Source organism: Sminthopsis crassicaudata, chromosome X (assembly GCF_048593235.1).
Source record: "Sminthopsis crassicaudata isolate SCR6 chromosome X, ASM4859323v1, whole genome shotgun sequence".
NCBI classification, from domain to species: domain Eukaryota; kingdom Metazoa; phylum Chordata; class Mammalia; order Dasyuromorphia; family Dasyuridae; genus Sminthopsis; species Sminthopsis crassicaudata.
The window spans coordinates 6720999-6742774 of record NC_133623.1 but is presented as its reverse complement, the minus strand read 5'-3'; the positions used below and the strand labels follow the sequence as shown (position 1 = coordinate 6742774).

The window sequence follows — 21776 nt, the reverse complement described above, 5'->3', positions numbered from 1 at the left end:
GTCATAGCAGTCTTAGCCATAGCAGTCCTAGCCGCAAGGGGCCTAGCCATAGCAGTCTTAGCCATAGTGGTCCTAGACATAGTGGTCCTAGTCACAGGGGGCCTAGCCAAAGCAGTCCTAGCTGCAGGGTGCCTGGGCTGAGGGGTCCTAGCAGCAGGGGGCCTAGCCGCCACAGGGGGCCTAGCACAAGAGGCCTAGCCATAGCAGTCCTAGCCGCAGGGGGCCTAGCCACAGGGGGCCTAGCAGCAGGGGCCTAGCCACAGGCGGCCTAGCACAGGAGGCCTAGTCATAGCAGTCCTAGCCGCAGGGGGCCTAGCCATAGCAGTCTTAGCCATAGTGGTCCTAGTCACAGGGGGCCTAGCTATAGCAGTCCTAGCCAAAGCAGTCCTAGCCGCAGGGGGCCTAGCCACAGGGGGCCTAGCAGCAGGGGCCTAGCCACAGGGGGCCTAGCACAGAGGCCTAGTCATAGCAGTCTTAGCCATAGTGGTCCTAGCCATAGTGGTCCTAGCCACAGGGGGCCTAGCCACAGGGGGCCTAGCAGCAGGGGGCCTAGCCACAGGGGGCCTAGTAGCAGGGGGCCTAGTCACAGGGGGCCTAGCCACAGGGGGCCTAGCACCGGAGGCCTAGTCATAGCAGTCTTAGCCATAGCAGTCCTAGCCGCAGGGGGCCTAGCACAGAGGCCTAGTCATAGCAGTCTTAGCCATAGTGGTCCTAGCCATAGTGGTCCTAGTCACAGGGGGCCTAGCCAAAGCAGTCCTAGCCGCAGGGTGCCTGGGCTGAGAGGTCCTAGCAGCAGGGGGCCTAGCCGCCACAGGGGGCCTAGCACAAGAGGCCTAGCCATAGCAGTCCTAGCTGCAGGGGGCCTAGCCACAGGGGGCCTAGCCATAGCAGTCTTAGCCATAGTGGTCCTAGCCATAGTGGTCCTAGCCACAGGGGGCCTAGCCATAGCAGTCCTAGCCACAGAGGGCCTGGGCTGAGGGGTCCTAGCAGCAGGGGGCCTAGCCACAGGGGGCCTAGCAGCAGGGGCCTAGCCACAGGGGGCCTAGCACAGGAGGCCTAGTCATAGCAGTCTTAGCCATAGCAGTCCTAGCCGCAGGGGGCCTAGCCATAGCAGTCTTAGCCATAGTGGTCCTAGTCACAGGGGGCCTAGCTATAGCAGTCCTAGCCAAAGCAGTCCTAGCCGCAGGGGGCCTAGCCATAGCAGTCCTAGCCATAGTGGTCCTAGTCATAAGGGGCCTAGCTATAGCAGTCCTAGCCAAAGCAGTCCTAGCTGCAGGGGGCCTAGCCACAGGGGGCCTAGCAGCAGGGGCCTAGCCACAGGCGGCCTAGCACAGGAGGCCTAGTCATAGCAGTCCTAGCCAAAGCAGTCCTAGCCGCAGGGGGCCTAGCCATAGCAGTCTTAGCCATAGTGGTCCTAGCCATAGTGGTCCTAGCCACAGGGGGCCTAGCCATAGCAGTCCTAGCCACAGAGGGCCTGGGCTGAGGGGTCCTAGCAGCAGGGGGCCTAGCCACAGGGGGCCTAGCAGCAGGGGCCTAGCCACAGGGGGCCTAGCACAGGAGGCCTAGTCATAGCAGTCTTAGCCATAGCAGTCCTAGCCGCAGGGGGCCTAGCCATAGCAGTCTTAGCCATAGTGGTCCTAGTCACAGGGGGCCTAGCTATAGCAGTCCTAGCCAAAGCAGTCCTAGCCGCAGGGGGCCTAGCCGCAGGGGGCCTAGCCATAGCAGTCCTAGCCATAGTGGTCCTAGTCATAGGGGGCCTAGCTATAGCAGTCCTAGCCAAAGCAGTCCTAGCTGCAGGGGGCCTAGCCACAGGGGGCCTAGCAGCAGGGGCCTAGCCACAGGCGGCCTAGCACAGGAGGCCTAGTCATAGCAGTCCTAGCCAAAGCAGTCCTAGCCGCAGGGGGCCTAGCCATAGCAGTCTTAGCCATAGTGGTCCTAGCCATAGTGGTCCTAGCCACAGGGGGCCTAGCCATAGCAGTCCTAGCCACAGAGGGCCTGGGCTGAGGGGTCCTAGCAGCAGGGGGCCTAGCCACAGGGGGCCTAGCAGCAGGGGCCTAGCCACAGGGGGCCTAGCACAGGAGGCCTAGTCATAGCAGTCTTAGCCATAGCAGTCCTAGCCGCAGGGGGCCTAGCCATAGCAGTCTTAGCCATAGTGGTCCTAGTCACAGGGGGCCTAGCTATAGCAGTCCTAGCCAAAGCAGTCCTAGCCGCAGGGGGCCTAGCCATAGCAGTCTTAGCCATAGTGGTCCTAGCCATAGTGGTCCTAGCCACAGGGGGCCTAGCCATAGCAGTCCTAGCCACAGAGGGCCTGGGCTGAGGGGTCCTAGCAGCAGGGGGCCTAGCCACAGGGGGCCTAGCAGCAGGGGCCTAGCCACAGGGGGCCTAGCACAGGAGGCCTAGTCATAGCAGTCTTAGCCATAGCAGTCCTAGCCGCAGGGGGCCTAGCCATAGCAGTCTTAGCCATAGTGGTCCTAGTCACAGGGGGCCTAGCTATAGCAGTCCTAGCCAAAGCAGTCCTAGCTGCAGGGGGCCTAGCCACAGGGGGCCTAGCAGCAGGGGCCTAGCCACAGGCGGCCTAGCACAGGAGGCCTAGTCATAGCAGTCCTAGCCAAAGCAGTCCTAGCCGCAGGGGGCCTAGCCATAGCAGTCTTAGCCATAGTGGTCCTAGCCATAGTGGTCCTAGCCACAGGGGGCCTAGCCATAGCAGTCCTAGCCACAGAGGGCCTGGGCTGAGGGGTCCTAGCAGCACGGGGCCTAGCCACAGGGGGCCTAGCAGCAGGGGCCTAGCCACAGGGGGCCTAGCACAGGAGGCCTAGTCATAGCAGTCTTAGCCATAGCAGTCCTAGCCGCAGGGGGCCTAGCCATAGCAGTCTTAGCCATAGTGGTCCTAGTCACAGGGGGCCTAGCTATAGCAGTCCTAGCCAAAGCAGTCCTAGCTGCAGGGGGCCTAGCCACAGGGGGCCTAGCAGCAGGGGCCTAGCCACAGGCGGCCTAGCACAGGAGGCCTAGTCATAGCAGTCCTAGCCAAAGCAGTCCTAGCCGCAGGGGGCCTAGCCATAGCAGTCTTAGCCATAGTGGTCCTAGCCATAGTGGTCCTAGCCACAGGGGGCCTAGCCATAGCAGTCCTAGCCACAGAGGGCCTGGGCTGAGGGGTCCTAGCAGCAGGGGGCCTAGCCACAGGGGGCCTAGCAGCAGGGGCCTAGCCACAGGGGGCCTAGCACAGGAGGCCTAGTCATAGCAGTCTTAGCCATAGCAGTCCTAGCCGCAGGGGGCCTAGCCATAGCAGTCTTAGCCATAGTGGTCCTAGTCACAGGGGGCCTAGCTATAGCAGTCCTAGCCAAAGCAGTCCTAGCCGCAGGGGGCCTAGCCATAGCAGTCTTAGCCATAGTGGTCCTAGCCATAGTGGTCCTAGCCACAGGGGGCCTAGCCATAGCAGTCCTAGCCACAGAGGGCCTGGGCTGAGGGGTCCTAGCAGCAGGGGGCCTAGCCACAGGGGGCCTAGCAGCAGGGGCCTAGCCACAGGGGGCCTAGCACAGGAGGCCTAGTCATAGCAGTCTTAGCCATAGCAGTCCTAGCCGCAGGGGGCCTAGCCATAGCAGTCTTAGCCATAGTGGTCCTAGTCACAGGGGGCCTAGCTATAGCAGTCCTAGCCAAAGCAGTCCTAGCTGCAGGGGGCCTAGCCACAGGGGGCCTAGCAGCAGGGGCCTAGCCACAGGCGGCCTAGCACAGGAGGCCTAGTCATAGCAGTCCTAGCCAAAGCAGTCCTAGCCGCAGGGGGCCTAGCCATAGCAGTCTTAGCCATAGTGGTCCTAGCCATAGTGGTCCTAGCCACAGGGGGCCTAGCCATAGCAGTCCTAGCCACAGAGGGCCTGGGCTGAGGGGTCCTAGCAGCACGGGGCCTAGCCACAGGGGGCCTAGCAGCAGGGGCCTAGCCACAGGGGGCCTAGCACAGGAGGCCTAGTCATAGCAGTCTTAGCCATAGCAGTCCTAGCCGCAGGGGGCCTAGCCATAGCAGTCTTAGCCATAGTGGTCCTAGTCACAGGGGGCCTAGCTATAGCAGTCCTAGCCAAAGCAGTCCTAGCTGCAGGGGGCCTAGCCACAGGGGGCCTAGCAGCAGGGGCCTAGCCACAGGCGGCCTAGCACAGGAGGCCTAGTCATAGCAGTCCTAGCCAAAGCAGTCCTAGCCGCAGGGGGCCTAGCCATAGCAGTCTTAGCCATAGTGGTCCTAGCCATAGTGGTCCTAGCCACAGGGGGCCTAGCCATAGCAGTCCTAGCCACAGAGGGCCTGGGCTGAGGGGTCCTAGCAGCAGGGGGCCTAGCCACAGGGGGCCTAGCAGCAGGGGCCTAGCCACAGGGGGCCTAGCACAGGAGGCCTAGTCATAGCAGTCTTAGCCATAGCAGTCCTAGCCGCAGGGGGCCTAGCTATAGCAGTCTTAGCCATAGTGGTCCTAGTCACAGGGGGCCTAGCTATAGCAGTCCTAGCCAAAGCAGTCCTAGCCGCAGGGGGCCTAGCCATAGCAGTCCTAGCCATAGTGGTCCTAGTCATAGGGGGCCTAGCTATAGCAGTCCTAGCCAAAGCAGTCCTAGCTGCAGGGGGCCTAGCCACAGGGGGCCTAGCAGCAGGGGCCTAGTCACAGGCGGCCTAGCACAGGAGGCCTAGTCATAGCAGTCCTAGCCAAAGCAGTCCTAGCCGCAGGGGGCCTAGCCATAGCAGTCTTAGCCATAGTGGTCCTAGCCATAGTGGTCCTAGCCACAGGGGGCCTGGACTGAGTGGGCCTAGCTGCAAGGGGCCTGAATTTTTCACTCATTGTCATCATCATCATCTTCATCCTCATTGGCCAAACTAGCCCATTTGAGCTCCTCATCCTGGGCCGTCCATCTCCCATCTCCACCCCTGCCTTTGCACAGGTCGCCTTCCACATCCACAAAGCATTGGTCCTTACTTCTGCCTCATCTCTGAGGATCCCTGGTTCCCTACTAGGCTCAGCTCAAGCAGTGAGCTGGAGATGGCAGAAAGGGCGAGAGAAGTACAGATGGATGATGATGAGGAGGAGGAGGATGATGATGATGATGATGATGATGATGATGAAGGAGAAGAAGGAAGAAGGAGGAGAAGGAAAAAGGAGAAGATACACTCATGACCATTTAAGTGTTTTAAGGTTTGCAGAACACTTTACAGTCATCACTTTACAGTGATCTTCATAACCACATAGGAGCAGGCTGCTATGTTTATCTCTATTTTATAGATGAGAAAACTGAGGCAGAGAACAGCTAAGTGACTTGAGCAAAGTCATCTAGCTAGTAAATGTGAAAGATCTTTCCCACATCTACATGGGGGTGGGTGGGGTGTATTTTTGGGTTTCTTCCCAACCCTTTGGAAGGAGGAAATGCAAGTGTGAGGAAACTGAGGCTGAGAAAGGCGCCCAAAGTTCAATCCCAGGCAATCCAAAGAGGGTGGCATCAAGACACATGCAGGCAGGCAGGTAAATAAAGTCAGGATGCCAGCATTCTTGAAGCTAGCAAGGGAGCAACGTGGCCAGGGCCCAAGACATGAAGGACAGAATGGACAAGGAAGGGTGCATTTCCTGGAACCAATACTTGGGGGTCTGTTCTCCGATCTTGGATGCCTCCTTGGAAGAGGTTCTTGCCTTTGCTTCTCTGTGCCTCAATTTCCTCATTTGTAAAATGCTCCTTTTCTAGGAGAGGACTTGGCAAGGCTCACTGAGACTCGGGGATGGTGCTTTGCAGGGGGATGAAACCCCCCGGGGCGGCAGCACGCTAGGGTACCACTTAGGAAAGGCTCCATGGGTGGCAGACACGGGACAGCCCAGCCCCAGAGGCCAGTTTCCTCCTGGGCGGGAGGGTGGCCAATTGGGTGCCAAGGCAGGGAGGTCCTGGAGAGCCTGTGGTGGGCTTCCCCAGCCCCTGGCTGGGTGGAGGGGGATTGGTCTCGTCCCAGGGCCCACACTTTCTCGGCAGCACGTGCATTAGCCCAGGCACCTGGGCCCCATTATGCCCAGGGCAGATGTGCGTCTGCAGCCCCTAAACCATGGGGAGAGGGAGAGAAAAGAGGAGGGGGAGGGAGGGAGGGGAGAGGGGGAGGAAAGGAGGGAAAAAGGGGGGGAAAGGGGAAGGAAGGGAGGGGGGAGAGAGGGGCAGGGAGGGAGGGGAGAGAGAGGGAAGGAGGGAGGGGAGAGAGAGGGAAGGAGGGAGGGAGGGAGAGAGAGGGAGAGAAGGGGAGGAAGAGAGGAGGAGAGAGGGGGAGGGGGAGAAAGAGAGGGAGAGAGAGGGGGGAAGAGGGGAAGAAAGGGGGGAGGGGGAGAGAGGGGGAGAGAAAGAGAATCCATTAAGGCCCCAGACTGCACTCTCTCTGCCAGGCCTTGACCGCGGACATGAGCTATAGGAGCCAAATGCAGGAAGGAGTCAGGAGCTGCTCTCCCCCCAGAGTCAGACCAGACAAGGTGACCCCAGTACCACCCCCCACACACATAGATGTCTCCTGCTGCTCCAGCAGGGGCTCATGGGAAGGAGCAGCAGTCAGGGAGCTCCCTAACAAACAAATGGACAAGGGGCCATTTTATTCTCAGATCAGTGGCCACTCTTTCTGTGAGGAAGAGGGGAGCAGTTGGTCACACTTTTTATCCTTATAACCCTCTTAATTACCCACTTCCATATAGTCTCAATATCTATAACTCCCTTGATCCTTTTAGTCTTTTCAGCTTGTGAGGCAGCCATTGGCCTCGCACTACTGGTCAAAATCTCCGCTACCCACGGCACTGACCATATCCCAAACCTTAACCTTAGAAAAAAATCCTCATATCAAGCTTTAGGGACCCCCAACAGCTGCTACGGCCTCCTGTTCAGCTTGGAAGCCAAGACAAATGCCAAGGAGCAGCCAGGTCTTGCTGCTTTTTCTGGAGCACAGACAGATTAAAATGGGTTTCCCACGGTCCCTCCAGGCCCCAGCCCCGGCAGTCGAGTGTTAGGTGGGCTAGGAAACGCAGCCCCACTGAATCCTGGGAAAGTGCCCGGCTGCCCCGGGGCCCTCTGCCTCCCACTGGGTGATGGCAAGAGCACTCTCTCCCTTGCCTGGTATGGACCCTCTCCTGCCCCAAGGGAAAGGGTTTAAGGAACATCCTCCCTGTTTCTGTCCTAGGTCTGCTGATCGGAGCAGGCTGTGCCTTGTACCCCCTGGGATGGAACAGCCCTGAGGTGATGCAGACCTGTGGCAATGCCTCCAGCCAGTTTCATTTAGGTAAGAGGAGCCCAAGAGGCCTCAGTAGGCCAGAAATGGGGAGCCAGAGGGACAGGGAGGGGGGCAGGAGGGAGGACTCCCAGGCTTTCTCCCAGGAAGGAGGCTCAGAGACCACGTGAGACCACATCGCAGAGCAGAAGCCATTCAGTTCTTCTTAAGGCCCCCAAGGAGAGGATCCCAGGCCTTCGGCTCCACTTTGGGATAGCTCTCCTCCGTAGACAGATCGTCCTGAAATCTAGCTTTAGTTGCTCAACAAGCATCTATTGAAGATTTCTTCAGTGCCGGATGCTGGGCTGAGCACTGGGGGCACCCCAAGAGGCAAAAACTCAGTCTCCACCCGGTATATTATGGGGGACGACATAATGATAACCAGGACCACGGAGTGGATCTTAGAGCCAGGGAGCTGGGGAAAGGCCCCCTGTACTAGGTGAGCTTTGAACTGACTCTTGAAGTAAGCCAAGGAACAGGAGAGATGGAGATGAGGGAGGGGGGCATTCCAAGTCTGGCACACAGTGGTTAGATCTTTATAAAAGTCCATGGTGGGGGCGGGGGATAAAGTATATGATTTAAAAAGCAGGAGGCAAGAGCAGACTCATAGAACTTTAAATGCTAAATTGTATTTTTTTGCTGAGGCAATTGGGGTTAAGTGACTTGCCCAGGGTCACACAGCTAGAAAGCATTAAGTGTCTGAGACCAGACTTGAACTCAGGTCCTCCTCACTTCAGGGCTGATGCTCTATCTGCTACACCAAATAGGACTTTTATTTGGTCCTGAAAGTGATAAGAAGCTACTGCAGTGAAGTGAATAGGGAAGACTTGGTCAGACCTATGCTCTGGGATAAACTCATGTGGGAGAGACTCGTGGCGGGAAGCTTAACCAGCAGTTGCTGAGGGCCTGCATGGGGATCTGGTGGGGGGCGGAAGTGTCGGAAGAAAGAAGGGGCTGGGTATGAGATGTGAAGAAGGGAAAATCCCTGGAGAGCCAAGAACGATTCACAAGTTGTGAGCCCGAGGAACGTTTGACAATAACAAGGAAGTTAGGAATATGGGAGGATTTGGGGGAAAGACCCAGAGGCCTATGGGACTTGAGACGTTCTAGAACATCCGATTTGGGATGTCCAAAAGGCAATGGGAGATGAAAAGTTGGGAGAAGGATACAGGATGGTGTATATGAACCTAAAAATTACCTGCCAAGAAATGACTGTTGAACCGGAAGTTGAAGAGATCAAAAGGGATAATAGGAAATAATTAACCGAATGAGTAGGGGTTGGGAAAAGCCTCTGGAGAAGCTGAGTACTAGGGAGGGCCTGAAGATCAAAGGGCCAAAGTGCTGGCGAGGAGGGGACGGGAGGGGACGGGCCTGAGGAGACAGAGAGGGGATCTGACTTTGGTGTGTGGGAGGGGGAGAGGCAGGGGCACTGCAGGAAGATGGCTGAATGATAAGAGGAAGGGGGCGACTGGCTTCCCGGTGGATTCTTAGCTGGGGGACTAAGGGAAGGGGGTGTCAGGAGAGGTGCTAAGGAAAAATAGGGACTTTGCACGGATTGCTTCAGAGCCTAGAACATGGAACTGCTTCAAGGACAGGGAGGGCCCGGCCGGCAGCTTTGGGATTTTCCCTAGCTCAATTCCTGATGAAGAGCAAATATGGTGGATGGCGGGGTGGAGGTTAGCTGGGTAGGATAAAGAAGAAGATGAGGGGGCAAAGGATCCTAGAGGAGCGGGCAATGTACGGCTGAGCCGGGTCACCAGACGGTCTGGCTAGGGAAGGAAGGGGAGCCCAGCCATGGGAGAGGGGCGGCCAGATGGAGGCCATGATGAGGCTAAGGAATGGTGTTGGAGTGGAGAATCAGGTCTTGGGAAGAGAGTTTGTTGAGAACCCAGGAGACCAGGTATCTGAGAGTATCCATGGGGCACCGAAATCCCAATCTGTGTCTCTGCTCCTGGCCCACTGCTGCTCCTTCTGCCCTCCGGGAGCAAGGGTTACCCCTTCCTCCTCTCCAAGTGAGGGTGCTGTTCTCGGTGCTGTCCGAGATCCCTCGGATCCGCCTCTGGGCCTCGGGGCCTGGCCTGCACACAGAGCGGGACCCTAGCCTGCCTGCCTGGGTGGGGAGGCTGTGAGCAATTACAGGCTCCTCTTGGTATGATGCTTTTCGGCCACATGTCCCCACTCTGGAGCTCCGTCCCCTCTCCTCATCACAGGCTGAGTCAAGGTCTTCTGTGGCCCTCCGCTGAGGGTTGGCCTTCTGTGCACCTTGGGATTCGGGACCTTCTTTAGCTGCTTTCCTCTTTGTACCTGTGGCCACCCGCTCTGCAGGGTACTGGGGGCAGTACCAAGACCCACGGGCTCAGAGCAGCAGCCCTGGAAGGAGGTTCAGAAGGAATCTGGAAGGAGAGTGAGGCAGGAATCCTGGCTCTGACTCCGGCTCTTCATCGCACCCTTGGCCAGTCCCCTCTCCAGTGGGGTTCTGTTCTTGTGGCCCATGGAGGCCCTGAGAAGAGCTGGTGCAGGGACAGCTTGTGTCTCAGCCAGCCGCCACATGGTGGCAACAAAGACAGCCATTTCAAGGCAGTCTCCCTTCCCCTAGCCCTGCTATACCATTCCATCCATACCGTCCCCTTCCCTTCTCTTCCTCCAAGCCTGTCCCCCCCCCGCCAGTCCGCTCTGGGGGGCCCCTTTTCCTCCCGCCTTCCTTCTCTGGTGGGGTGCTTGCCTCTCCTGCCTTGAGAAAAAGGATCCAGAATGCCTCAGGAAATGACTGGACTGCAAGTGTTGGACCCGATTCCTCAAGCTCCAGGCTGAGGTTTGACCATGTCTGGTGAGTTGCTACCTTTCTCAGAACCTCAGTTTCTCCATTTGTTAAAGAAGGAAAAGAAAAAAAAGGGGTTGTGTTTGGAGCTGGGGTGGGGCAGTAACAGCTTCTGCCTTCCCAAAGGAAGCGGTGCTGCTTAAATGGGCATCGAGGCAAATGCCATGAGGAGAATCCCCCAGAGGATTTACGCCTGGCCCTTTGCCAAGCCCACGGCTATCTGGCTTCTTCCAGCTTGAAGGCAGTGCCCTCCTCATCCTCACTGCCCTCCTCATCCTCACTAGTCTAGACCACATGCAGGCCCCACGAGCACCAACAATGTTCTGGGTTCCTGTTCCCGGGGTTGAGGCTTCTTCCTGCCGTGGCTTGGGGGCTCTTGGGCCCAACTCTGTGGAGAAGCCCGTGTAGGGGAGCCCCTGAGACACTCCTGGGGGTTCCCATTCTGGGCCTCCCCTTCCGCAAGAGCTCTCCTAGGAGAGCCAGCCTCTCAGCGGCCCCCGGGAGAGGGAAGGGACTAGCACATGGCTTTGCACACTCAGCTAGGGGGCGGGCAGGGGAAGGGGGCCAATGGCCACCCCCGCACTAGGTGGCCCGCCTTAGGCAAAAACCATGGAAGGGCCCAATCCTGCCTGCCTCCTCCTACCATGGCCAGCCCCCCCCAAGCATCCTGCCTGCTATTCTCCAAGTAAAACCTCCCTGCTTCCTCTTCTGTGCCCCCCCTTCCTTCCCACCTTCCTTTTCTCTGTCTTCTTTTGCCCTTTTTCTCTTCTTCCCTCCTATGCTTCATGGAAAGTCCATTGCCCTGGGCCACCAGTTTCTCACTAAGACTGCTGGGTACCCATAAGCCCAGGAGTAATTGTGGCTCCCATGTGGCAAGAATGCCCCAAACACTTCTGCCACCCAAGGGACCCTGGCTACTGGGGAGCCTCTTCCTACCACCAGCACATCAGGGACCAGGGATCTCTCGCTATTTACTCACCTGTTCCCATGGCTCTAAGGCAACCCTCCTCCCTACCCCCCATCTACAGATGACCATTCAAAGGGCCCCCCTTTGGGCCAGTGCAAGCTACAGCTTCTAGGGAAGCCGCGTGTGCATCACTGAACTTAGGTCCCCAAGTGCTTCCTGGGTCACCTCCAGACTGGCGAGCCTTCTTTTTCCGGACTCCGATCAATGGCTGGCGCTCTCTGGTTTTAGATCGGCCTTCCCCGTGGCTCTCGGTCCCCTCAGTCACTGGTGAAAGTGCAGCCTGTTGTCTAGGCGGCCCACACCGTCTCCGGGGCCCACTTGGGAATTGTCCTGACCGCAGCTGCCAGCCCCACAACGTGGCACTGGCTCGGTCCGATAACTGCACGTTTTGGCTGTTGAGCACCCCAGGCTGGCGCCACCCTTCAACCATCTTCGGTCCTTGCTTCCCAAGCTACTTTTGGATTCTGCCCCAAATGTCACCATTCAGGGCTTCTACTCGCACATCTTGGCTTTGCCAGCTACCCCCTCAGTGGCTTTCTCTCACCGTCTCTCTCTCCCCTCTCTGTATCCAAGTCTTTGTTTCTGTCTCTCTCCAGGTCTATCTCTGTGTCTGTCTGTCTCTATCTCTCACTTTATCTCTCTACGTCTCTGTCTTTCCCTCTCTGTCTCTATCATCCCCTTCATCTCTCTGTCTCTGTCTGTCTTTCTCTGTGTCTCTGTCTGTCTATCTTTCTCTCCCTCTCTCCTCTCTATCTCTTTGTCTCTATGACTGTCTGTCTCTCTTCCTATGTGTCCTTTGTCTTTCTCTGTCGCCTCCCCCCTCTGTCTCTCTGTCTCTAGGTCTCTGTTTCTGTCTCTGGATCTCTCCTTGTCTGTCTCTCTCTGTCTCTCTTTTCTCTCAGCATCTACAACTCAATCATGTCAATAATGACTGTGTCCCCAGCCAGATGGGGGATCCTTCACGTAAATGTCCTCGTACCACTTAATGTCCTTAAATGTCTTTTGGGCTTCCCAGACCAGCCGTTGTTTCTCGGCCCTCCTTCCCTCTGCCTCTCTGAACCCTTAGCTCCCTTTGAGACATTTTCTTCTACAGGAGGCATTTTGGTGGCCTCCTTGGCTGCTGGGCCTCCCCTCTGCTGTCCCCACCGAGCTCCTCTGCATCCGTTTTTCCCGCTCCTACTTGTATCGAGACGCCAGCTCCTCCAGAGCTTGCTGCCAGTGGGGTCCATTTCAGTTGCGCGCTCATAGCCTCGGCACCGAGCACAGTAGGCGCTTTTACTCCATGTGTGGCGATTGCCCATTAGGTGCCCATAAGAGAAGGAAGGCTAGAAGACAAATGGAGGGATGGAGTCGGAGCAGCCACCCTTCCCACAGGCCCTCCCGGCCCATCACAGAGGAGCGGTCCCATGATCCTTCACTCTCCCCCACCTGTGCACACTCATCTCATGGCCTGGTTCTGTTTGGACCCGGCCCAGGGGCTCACAGCAACCCCCAGGGGTTTGGAGAATGGCCTTGAGCACGAGACAGTAGCATCTGAGAACCCGGATCAAGCACTGGCTCTGCAGCAGCATAACTGAGTGCCAAATCGAAGGAAACAGAGGCGGCCTCTAAAGCGATTTGATTTGCAACTTGGAGGAAAAGCCGAGCGTCTGACTGAAATGTCCGCCCCACTGCTGAGTGATGATTTAATAACTCTGATGAGGGATCTTGTCACAGCAAACTCCACACCGGAACAGAATGACTCACAGACGGGGTTTGAGGGATGACACAGCAAGAGGGCACAGAACAGACGGGGAGGAGACGGGCCATGGCCGGGCCCCAGAGGCCTCCCTTCGCTCCCTTCCCTCCATCCTCTAACATGAGCTCCGGGCCGCGAACACCGGTTCTCCAGAAAATCTGGAGTGGGCAGTGAGGCTCAGAACACTGCCAACAATGAGGTCGTGCCGTTCTACCCCAGCGTGAGATGGCCGGCTGCTGCCTTTTCCCAACCTCAGGCCCGACAGTCTGGGTTCTGCCCGGATGTTTCAAGATGTCTTAGCTCTTTCTTGCTAACAGAGGCCACAAGAGAGCTTTAGCTCTGTTTCCTGCTTCTTGTTATCCCCATTTTACAAAAAAGGTAACTGAGGCTCAGAAATGTTAAATGATTTGCTCCAGGTAACCCAGGTAGTGCAGAGATGGAGGACTAGAAGCAAGGTATCCTGGTTCCCAGCATCCATCATGCTTTTCCTTTTAGAAACTCTCGATTCTCCCAGTCTGTCTCTCTTTGTTTCTCCACAGATCTCTGGGTGTGTCTTTCTCTCCCCCTCTCTCCCTTCTCCCTCTCTCTTTTCTTCCTCCTCCCTGTCTCTCATCCCTTCCCTTCGTTGTCTCTCTGTATCTCTCCTGTCACTGTCTCTGTCTGCCCATCCCTCTCTGTCTGTCTCTGGCTATGTGAGCCTGTGTCTCTGTGTATCTCTGTCTCTCCTCCCTCTCTCTCTCCTTCCTCCTTCCCCCCCACCCCCGCAGAGAAGATAGAACGGGCTGCATTGGAAAGAGGACTGGACCTGGAGGTAGAGAACAGGGCTCTGCCCCTCCCTGGCCGTGCGATGACGGCAAAGTCCCTTTTGCTCTCTCTGCCTTGACTTCCTTTGGGCGGATCAGATGGCCTCGTCTCTTAGCCTGTGACTCTGTAGAAGTCAGAGGGCTCAGGATACAGCTGGGAGCCCAGAGGTGTTCGGGCCTCCTTCCAGGGAGCGATGGCGGGGCTTCCCTGACAGCTCGCCGCTCTCTCCCCGTCAGCAGCTTGCTTTCTGCCAAGGGCTTTGGGACAATGGTACTTGATGCATTTATTCTGTTCATTTAGAGAAACAAGTCCTACCCCGGTCCCAAGTGTGCTTCCATAATAGAAACATCCTGCCCGCTCTAACAAGGGGCTGGCCTGACAAGCAATGGCAGGAGCAGAGGGGAGATGAGCTCGGTGGGTCCCAGAAGCCTCTGGGCCAGCATGGAGCTGGCCGCTCCGATCCTCAGCATGCTCGCTAGCTCTGGGGGGCCCAGAGGGGTGGACCGGTCCCCGGCCTGTAGATAAATCCACATAATCGTGTGTGTGTGTGTTGATATCCATGCGGATATCCGTATAGACACAAAGAGGCAGACTTGAATCTAGATCCTCTGTCCCAATGCCGCCATTTCTGTATCTCGGTGCCTCCCGGAGTATGATACGGTGCTGGGTGCTGGGGAAGATGGGACCAAGGGGGAAGCTGTGGGCTCCATTTTGATGAACCCAGCTACATTTCCAGGAGAAATCCTGGAGGCAGGAGGCGGCTGTGAGAAGGGGACCAGATTATTGGACCATTACTGGACTTGGGAACCCTAACAGATCATCTAGACCAATGCCCTCATTTTTATGGATGAGGAAATTGAGGTCCGGACAGATCAAGGTACCTTGGCCGTGGTCACACGGGGAATATGGGAAAAGAATCCGGGTCTTCTGCATCCAGCCCCAGTGCTCCCTGCCTTAGACAACTGGGAGTCAAATTCTAGCCCTGCCATTGACTGGCTAGGTGAATTTGAGCCTTTCACTTCCCCTCTCCTGGTCTCAGTTTTCCCATCTATAAAATGGGGAGAAAAGTTGCTCAAGATGGTTCTCTTTAGCTCTGTGAACTCTGAGCTTGGAGGATGGGCACAAACTCTTGGAGGACACGGGAATGGGTAAAGCAAGAGGCAGGCAGCCTTGCCTGGAACGGAGAGGAAGGGAGAGGAAGCCAGAAAGAAAGGTCGGGGTCCGCCTGTGGAAAAGGAGGAGTTGAGGATTTCCAACAGACAAGAGGGGACCATTGGGGGTTTTTGAGAAATGAGGGACCGAGGGGGACCTGTGTCTCAGGAAGATGATTCTGGGAAGTGAGGGCGGGAGGTTGGAGGGGAGATGGGAGAGCCTGGAAGTAGGGCGGCCAGTGGGGTCCAGAAGGGCCCCCAGAGAAGCCTGTGTGTGGGAACAGAGAGGAAGGTCAGAATGGAAGTGGCATTGGACAAGGAGGACTTGAGAGTGGGGCTCATAATCTTGATTTCTTTTCCAATTCGGGGATGATGGGTGAGGGGCTGGAGTGCATTTGTGAACGCTTCAAAGCCAGCCGAGAGGCCTCTCGGCGCGTGCTCTCCCGAGGAAGGAAAGTGCCCAGAGAGCAGCACGCTGTGCCCAGCCTGGGCCCGGCCTAGACTGGCGGCACCCGGATTGGCCCAAAGGAGGCAGGCTTGTGGAGGGCCAGGCCTGAGCTGGCCAGCAAGAGGAGGCTGGCTTGTGACTCTGGGCCTCTCCTACCCATCTCCCACTTCTCCTTCCCTCAGGTACCTGCCAGCTGGGCTGGGCGTACTACTGTGCCGGGGGAGGAGCTGCGGTGGCCATGCTGATCTGCACCTGGCTCTCCTGCTTCGCTGGAAAACTTCCCAAGCCCATCGTGAACTCGTACACCATGGAGCTGGAGCACTGCCTCCACCCCTGAGCCAGCCGGCCACTTTGAGTCTCTTGGGGTGCTGGGGTAGGGGAGGGCATGGCTGCGAAGGAGGTCCGAGGCTTTTTTCCTACCAGCCAGCCCACCCTCCAAGTCTTAGGCTTTCTCTTTCCTTTTGCCCCAAAGCCAAGCGGCTAGGAGCAATTTAATCTAGCCGTATCATATATTGGCTCTTCCACTTTCATTCTTTTCTTCCTCCCCCTTCCCCTTGGGGCTCCGGGACAAGGGTTCCCCTTTCCCCACCCCCCACAATATTCTTCCACCAAAACCCGCCAGCACTTCCCTGACACTCATTAACCATCACACTTGCCCCAAAGCCAGAAGGCTAGGAGCAATTTAATATAGCGGTATCATATATTGGCTCTTCCATTTTTATTCTTTCCTTCCTCCCCTTTCCCCTTGGGGTCTCCAGGATGAGGGTTCCCTTTCCCCCAAACCCCACTAAAACCCATCAGTACTTCCCTGACACTTATTAACCGTTATTCCCATATAATAAGCACAAGCATCCTTTCCTGTTGGGTCCAGGCCCTGGAAGCCCTCCCAGCATCCCGCCCAGCAACACTCTTGCACCAGCAGCCTGCCATAGGCGGCTTCCCCCTCGCCTCCCAAACGAGGGCCCCTTCCGCGCATCTTGCTCCCATGGGACGATTGTTAACTGGGGCTCTGCCCATTCTGGAATCACTGCAGACAGACCCGCGAATGTCAGACACAACAGGGAGGTCAGCAGGCTGGCTCCCTGAGCTCCTTCATCAAGCAATGGAAGCTTCTGAGTGGATTCTGCAGGGGATGAGAAGATGGAGTGTAGTGAGGGCTGTATTGGGAGGAGCTTTAATTCTGCCCTCCCTTACTGTGGTGCCCTCCTTTGCCTCAGTTTCCCTGTGTCTAAAATAAGGAGAGGTTGAGCTACCCGGTTCCAGAGTGTCCTGATTCAAGCCTGCCATTCTCCAGAATCCCCGGGAGATCCTCCAGGAGGCCCAGGAGCCTTGATTTGAATTGGAAATGGGTCCAGGGAGCTTGCTGTAAGAGGATTTCTTCCTGAGCTCCTGAAGGGATTTCATGCCTTAGCAGCTTTCTTGCGAGGTGGCTCGAGATGCATTTGGCAGCTCGGATTTCCTTTTCATTTGCTCACAACAGAAGTCTGCCAGCATAGACCCCCTCCTCACCCCCGCTCTAGCCTCTGCCCTGCCTCCCTCCGGGGCCACACAGATTGTCCAAAAGGGATTATGGAGCTGGGCAGCACCGTAGCGTGCAAAGCACCCGGGCCTGAAAGGCCTGATTCTCAATCCCAGGCCTGGATGCCTATTAGCCACGGGACAGCGACCAAGAGTCTCAATTCCCTATGCCTCAGTTTCCCCATCTACACAGGGTGATAGCAATACTTCTGTTCCCTTCTTCCTTACCAGGGTTGTTGGGAGGAGAACATTCTACACAACTTAAAAAGCAGGAGAAATGGGTCTGTTACTCTTGCTTCTGAGCAGTCCAGGGCCAACACATCAGGAGGAGGGAGGAAGAAGCTGACTGCCGACTGTGACAGATGCAAGGCAAAGACGCAGGGCTCCCGCTCAGGAGATCCTCTGGGTGGCCTGTTGTCACCGAGGGAAGAGCTGCGGGCCCGAGCCTCCACTCATCGCTTGCACCAGCGGGTGTCTCGTTCAGAGAGATGGGATCTGGGGCAGCTCAGGAAAATGGCAGTTCCTGCCACGCGTGGCCATGTGGGTGGCTCGGGGCAACAAGAGGCGGCTCCCTTTGGGGAGCCCGTGCTGCCACGGGACTGCTCCTGCTGAGAATGACATTGCCCGGGAGTTACAATCTGGCCTAGTCTCTCTCCCTCCTCCCCCCCAGCACATGGTAGGGTCTCCAGGGCACCCACGAGTTTCACAGCAGCGTGGTGTGGTCTTAAATAAGCCAGTCTGGGCTCCCTCCAGGATGGGGGGGAGGGGGGAATGATCTCAAGGCTAAAAATAAACCAGCAGGCGCTCGGTGCCCTGGTTCCCGGGCTTCTGAGGAGCGAGATGCTGAAGTTACACTTTCGGCATTGTCAGGAGAATGGGGGTCATTCTGGTCAGGCCACGGGAGGCGCTTCGGGTCCATTCCAGGATGTGGGCTCCTTCCTCTGTGGCTCTCTTCCCGGGGCCTCACTCCCCCAGACTCACCCTCTTCTCCCCCCTTCTCTTCCTCTCTCCCTTCCCTCCCCAGATTTGCCGTCTCCCCCTCCCCACAGCAAGGTGCCAAAGCTGCTGCTCACTGGGCTGTTTAGGACAGAGAGCGAGGGCCCTGAAGTGGTGCAGGAACACCAAGTGCACCTTGGAGCCAACTTGCTGTTCAGGTTTTTTTCTTGGAGCATCTTCTCCTCTAACCTGGGGGACAAGGTAGAACAGCTTAGCCAAAATGAAGGGAAAGACCTCTGCTGGGCATTTGGAGAAGAGGGCTGGGAAAAGGCAGCGTCTCTCGGCAGCCGGGGGAGAAGGCCCCGGCGCCGTGGCCCCCAGACTCAGAGCCTTTCAGATGGGAGAAGACATCACTGGGCCTATGCTTGCTTGGGGGATGACCCAGTGCAGAATGGCTTGCTGGGAAAGCAGCGGTACAGAGAGGAAAGCGGCACAAGATCGCAGTGCTTTGGAATACCTTCCAGTCCGATGACATCGGGAGACCAGCAGAAGACATCGGCTTGCTCCTTCTCCCTGTATCCTCTCCCGGGGATGGGGTGAGAAGTTGTGAGAGAATGAATATTATATAGGTTGGACCAGCTGGCCACCGAGGGCCCTTCCAACTATTCTGGGGGGGTGTGCAGTGGGTACAGATCAGGGAGGTATTCTTTGTCATTTATTTGCTCTTTTAATTAAACTTCTTTGGCTTTCAACTAGTGTGTCCTCTGGTTTGATTTAAAAAATACACACACACACACACACACACACACATTATATATATATGTGTGTGTGTGTGTGTGTATCAGTGGGGGCTCATGAGCTATGGTTTTGAGTAGATGCTGACTCAAAGATTGACTTGGACCTGGAGTAGATTGAGGGAGAATTAGGCTACAGACCAATGAGAAAATCCTCTGAAAGAGATGAAGTAACTATCAAACAGGAAGTGGAAGAGGGAAGATTTAGAACCAGGACCTCTGACTCCCTAAGCAGTCCCTTTCTTTAGGACTGCTCGCATTTCCGCCTGATTTCAGGAGAGGGATGAAACCTTTGATCTTTCTGCCCTTTATGACTTAGAGCCCACTCCCGGATCTGATACCGAGCCAATCACTCATTGGTCCTAGAGCCTCCTGGGACGGGTTTGTGACGGACCAAAATGCGGGATGATATGAAGGCTTATGGGGCCTACAGGTGCCTCAGCGAACACTAAACCATCTCATAGATTTGGTCTGTTTTAGGGGCCGGCAAAGGGTACTTGTCATGCTGGGATGCTAAGCCAAGAGGAAGCCTTGGCAACCTTCACCACACAATATTCTGTCGTAGCTTTCTGTTTTCTGCCACTCGTTCAGTGGGATTTAAGTTCACTGTTTCCAGCCTCTCTACTTCTTCACTCTTGGAGTGGACTGACTCCCGACCAGCTCCCGAAAGGCCCACGTGTGCCTTCCCTGTGCTTTCCTGGGGACACTGCTGGAGTAAAAATAATAATGAACATTTATGTAGCTCTTATCATGGGCCAGCCACTGTGCCAAGCACTTCTCAATTTTATCTCCTTTGACCCTTACAATAATCTGGGAAGGAGGAGCTATGATTACCTCCATTTTGAGATGGGAAAATAGGTAAGCAGAGTCACACAGCTAGCAAGTGTCTGAAGATGCATTTGAGCTCAGGTATTCCTAATGCTAATTCCAGTACTCCAACCATTGTGCCACCCAGCTGCCAAGACCACTCAAAGGCAAAGCCACACACAGAGGACATTCAATAAAGGTTAAGCAGACCGGCGAATGAAAGGATTCTACTTGACTCAAGCCCCTTCGCCCATGCCGCTAGGATGGGTTCAGTGGAGCCCTGAGCTTTTCTTCGACCCCTCGGCCCCATAACTCCTTGCCGGTCTCTGGCTGTCCCGGCATCTGCCGTGGCTCATCTCCTTGCCTCCCCCGAATGAAAAATGCCACGCTCAGGCTTGAGAGACAAATCCATATTTGTCAAAAGATGAACTGACTCAAGTCCAAGGGACCAAGGGATTCTGACTCGGTTCCTCTCAAGGAGAGGGATCTCTAGGGAATATTGGGAGGAAAGCTGCCCAGCGTGACGCCAACATGGCCAGGGCACCGAGGCCGAAGTGGAGCTCAATTAAACGCTGCATGCAAATATTATTAGCCCCGCACTCCCAGGGGCCCCAAAGCTCCCTGAGACCGAAGTGGGTCGTCCTGAAGGTGAGCCCCCTCGCTCCAAGCCCCCAAACTTTGGCAGAGTCACCAGCAGCGTCCTGTTCCTCCTGCTCTGATAACTGGACAGCTTGCGATGCATTTTCAGTGTTTGTGATGAAAAGCCAGGGGGAATGGCCCTGCAGCCAGGAACAGGAAGCAACAGAGAGGAGGTAAAAGTTGGCCAGGGCCACTGGGCAGAGGCTTAGTACCTCTCCCCGTTCTTAGAGAGGCTCCCCTACCTGCACACGATTCACTTTTGTACTGTGGGGTTGCTGGGAAAGAAGAACTGCGTTCTCAGTATGGACAAAAGGAATTATGGGGAACAGACCATTTCCGATGAGTACTCGGGCTCCCAGCAGAGCTGGAAGGTCATAAAGAAGACTCTTCAAGGAGTGAGCTACGTGAGCAGGAGCAGAAGCACTCCAGCTGGGCCCTGGCCTGGGATGGTGGGGCCTGAAGGAGAAAATGGCCCAGATGCAGCCCAGGCCTCCACGGGCCATCTGCCTGCAGCTGTTCGCAAGCGGTTCTCTGGACACCCGGAGCCCCCCAGTGTCTCACAGACAGACTCAGTGATTAAGTTGTGGCTACTGCAGGGACCTTCAGGAATCAAGGGAAAGGGGATGCTCCTCACTCTGTGTGTGTGTGTGTGTGTGTGTGTGTGTGTGTGTGTGTGTGTGTGTGTGGAGAGAGAGAGAGAGAGACACAGAGAGACAGAAGGAGGAGGGAGGGAAGGAGAGAGGAGAGAAACAGAAACAGAGAGAGAGAGAAGGGGAGAGAAAGGGAGAGAGAGAGAGAGAGAGAGAGAGAGAGAGAGAGAGAGAGAGAGAGAGAGAGAGAGAGAGAGAGAGAGAGAGAGAGAGAGAAGGAGAAGGAGAGAGAAGGAGAGGAGGGGAGGGGAGAGGCAAAGGACTTTAGAAGCAGGGGCAGCTGTTGAGAAGCTGCTGCAGTCATCCAGCTCTGCTGCCCACCTTTTCCCATCTTCTGTTCCAAAAGTCTCCCTGGGCTGGGGAGCTGCTCCCCATTGTACCCACATCCCTGGGCTCCTGGGGCCTAAGGGTGGCCGAGCAGCCCCCCAGACTGCCTTGGGCCAACCAGGAGACAGACAGGGCTCCGATGGACCTTTGCTCCAATTCGGAATGTCCTTAATAGTGAGGATGCCTTTAAAAGGGCTTTGGGGAAAGTGAGGCAGGGGGTTTCATGAGGAAGGATCCTGGGAACATGAGTGGGAGTGAGAAGAGCTTGGCAGCGGGCCTAGAAGGCCGGATCTCTGCAGCTGGATAAGGTGAGGGGCTGCCTCACACCTGGAGATCAGACAGCTTTTTTTCTTTTTTCCTTGGCCTTTCCCTCCACAAAGATCTCCTACAGCTTGTGACAAAGTGCCCTGTTTGTGCGGCTGTCCCCCAGGGAGGGGAAGTGATGGTCAGGGGGAGGAGAATGGGGGACCAGAAACAGGAGGGATGGGGTCCTCTACAGACAGCAGAAAGAGGGCAGGTAGGAACAACTACTGAATTTCCCTAGAAAATGGAAGTAATAATAATTGAGATCTACATGCAAAGTGTCCCCAAAGTCTTAGTGCAGTTTTAAGAGCAGCTCTAATCCTGCTGGGCTGGGGAGAACTTGAAATGGCCAGAAACTCAATCTTGCCTACCCAAGAAGCCCTTCTCCAGCATCCTCCCAGTCACCGGGGGAGCTTCCAGGCAGCACAAAAAGGCTAAGCCGTCTTTCACCATGAAAAATTTCAACTACTTGAATGTGGATATGATAGTCACCCTCCCTCTATGGAGCCTCCCTCTCTCCCCTTTTCCCTCCCTCTCTCTCTCCCTCCCTCCCTTCTTCTTTCCTTACTTCCTTCCTCCCTCTTTCTCTTCCTCTCTCTCTTTCCTCCCTCTTTTCTCCCTTCCTTCCTTCCT

At 56.2% G+C, this 21776-nt stretch overlaps 1 protein-coding gene across 4 annotated transcripts in view; it reads left to right on the top strand.

Moving 5' to 3' along the window:
• Positions 1-18375, top strand: part of LHFPL1 (LHFPL tetraspan subfamily member 1) — a 50928-nt gene extending 32553 nt beyond the window's left edge. For 3 of the 4 annotated variants that reach the window (XM_074278648.1, XM_074278645.1, XM_074278646.1), the window contains 2 exons: positions 7157-7255; positions 15352-18375. In XM_074278648.1, the coding sequence (XP_074134749.1) occupies positions 7157-7255; positions 15352-15506 (254 nt within the window). In that variant the 3' untranslated portion in view covers positions 15507-18375. The remainder of the gene's footprint in view (positions 1-7156; positions 7256-15351) is intronic. The other variant, XM_074278644.1, reaches the window with a different exon arrangement.
• Positions 18376-21776: the final 3401 nt, after the last annotated feature.